Source organism: Penaeus monodon, chromosome 30 (genome assembly GCF_015228065.2).
Source record: "Penaeus monodon isolate SGIC_2016 chromosome 30, NSTDA_Pmon_1, whole genome shotgun sequence".
Lineage (NCBI taxonomy): Eukaryota > Metazoa > Arthropoda > Malacostraca > Decapoda > Penaeidae > Penaeus > Penaeus monodon.
Window position 1 is genome coordinate 36,796,778 of NC_051415.1, and position 1,127 is coordinate 36,797,904.

At 37.1% G+C, this 1,127-nt stretch overlaps 1 protein-coding gene across 1 annotated transcript in view; it reads left to right on the forward strand.

Annotated features, from left to right (window-relative positions):
* The window catches only part of LOC119592767 (breast cancer anti-estrogen resistance protein 3 homolog), a gene marked incomplete in the record, with an annotated part of 16,177 nt that overhangs the window by 13,953 nt on the left and 1,097 nt on the right, over nt 1-1,127 (forward strand). Inside the window, 2 exon segments of the mRNA XM_037941698.1 lie at nt 92-298; nt 439-1,127. Coding sequence (XP_037797626.1) covers nt 92-298; nt 439-747 — 516 coding nt within the window.

Below are 1,127 nucleotides of genomic sequence, written 5' to 3' on the forward strand. Positions count from 1 at the left end.
TTGATCCATATATTAATATATATAGAGTTCAAGAGTTATGAGGTATTTGTCACAATTCTTATGGAATACTAAACTTATTTCACTCCTACAGATCCAGAGGCTGACAAACACTTGGCATACAGTGCGGCAGAAATTTACAGACTCTGCCTTCAATTTTGAATCAAAGTTGCGCTCAACTCTAAAGGCCATGAATGAGTGCACAAATCCACAGGCACCTAATACCACCATCCCTCACTTACTGCCCTTTATGCTGCTATGTGAACGAGACTTAGACGATATTTATGCAATGCATAAGCATGTAAGTCTCCCTAATTTTTATTTAGTTATAAAAATATATCATATATTAGATTATTTCATTTAGCTTGCTTAAAAAAACATCAAGCGATTGTTTAGCATGGCATAATATTGAATTAATTGATTGATTGCTATATTTTCCAGGGTTCTTCAATCCTTCAGTGGGAGAGCACAGCAGCAGACTATGGGATGCTAATGCTCTTCACACACCTTCAAGAAGCCAGAGCTATCACACAAAACTTGAGTCTGTACAAGCGAAATTCAGAGCACATCCTGTCAGACTCCAACATCCTCGATGATCTCACTTTAGATATGTTCCGTTCAGAGTTTCACTTGAAGTTCCTATGGGGTAGCAAGGGTGCTACAGTTGAAAGCGAAGAACGACATGTCAAGTTCCAGAAGGTTGTCAGCACATTGTCAGAGAGATGCGAGCCTTCCCCAGGTGCTTCATGAATTATTATGCTCAATTAAAGATATTCTTCCCAGTGCTATATGTAGCTGAAACAGTTTTAACTAACTGAATTAATTAATATCAGATTTGTCCACACTGATGATCAAGATGAATTTTGCACTGTGATGGCATTTAAGAAATTAGATGGCATGGCTTCAGTATGTTACATATATCAGTAGAAAGAACATTCTCAAATGACATCAGATGTCAGACTTTATATTGTATTTTCTAGGAAAATGCCAGTTTGGTGTAATTCCTGTCCTGCAAATACTTCAGTTCATTTTTATTTATGATATACTGTGAAAATTATGAGAGAAATTCCTTTGGTGCAGCCTTATCAAGAACCTGTTGAATGTGCTTGTGTGAATGGCTCCATATCTCC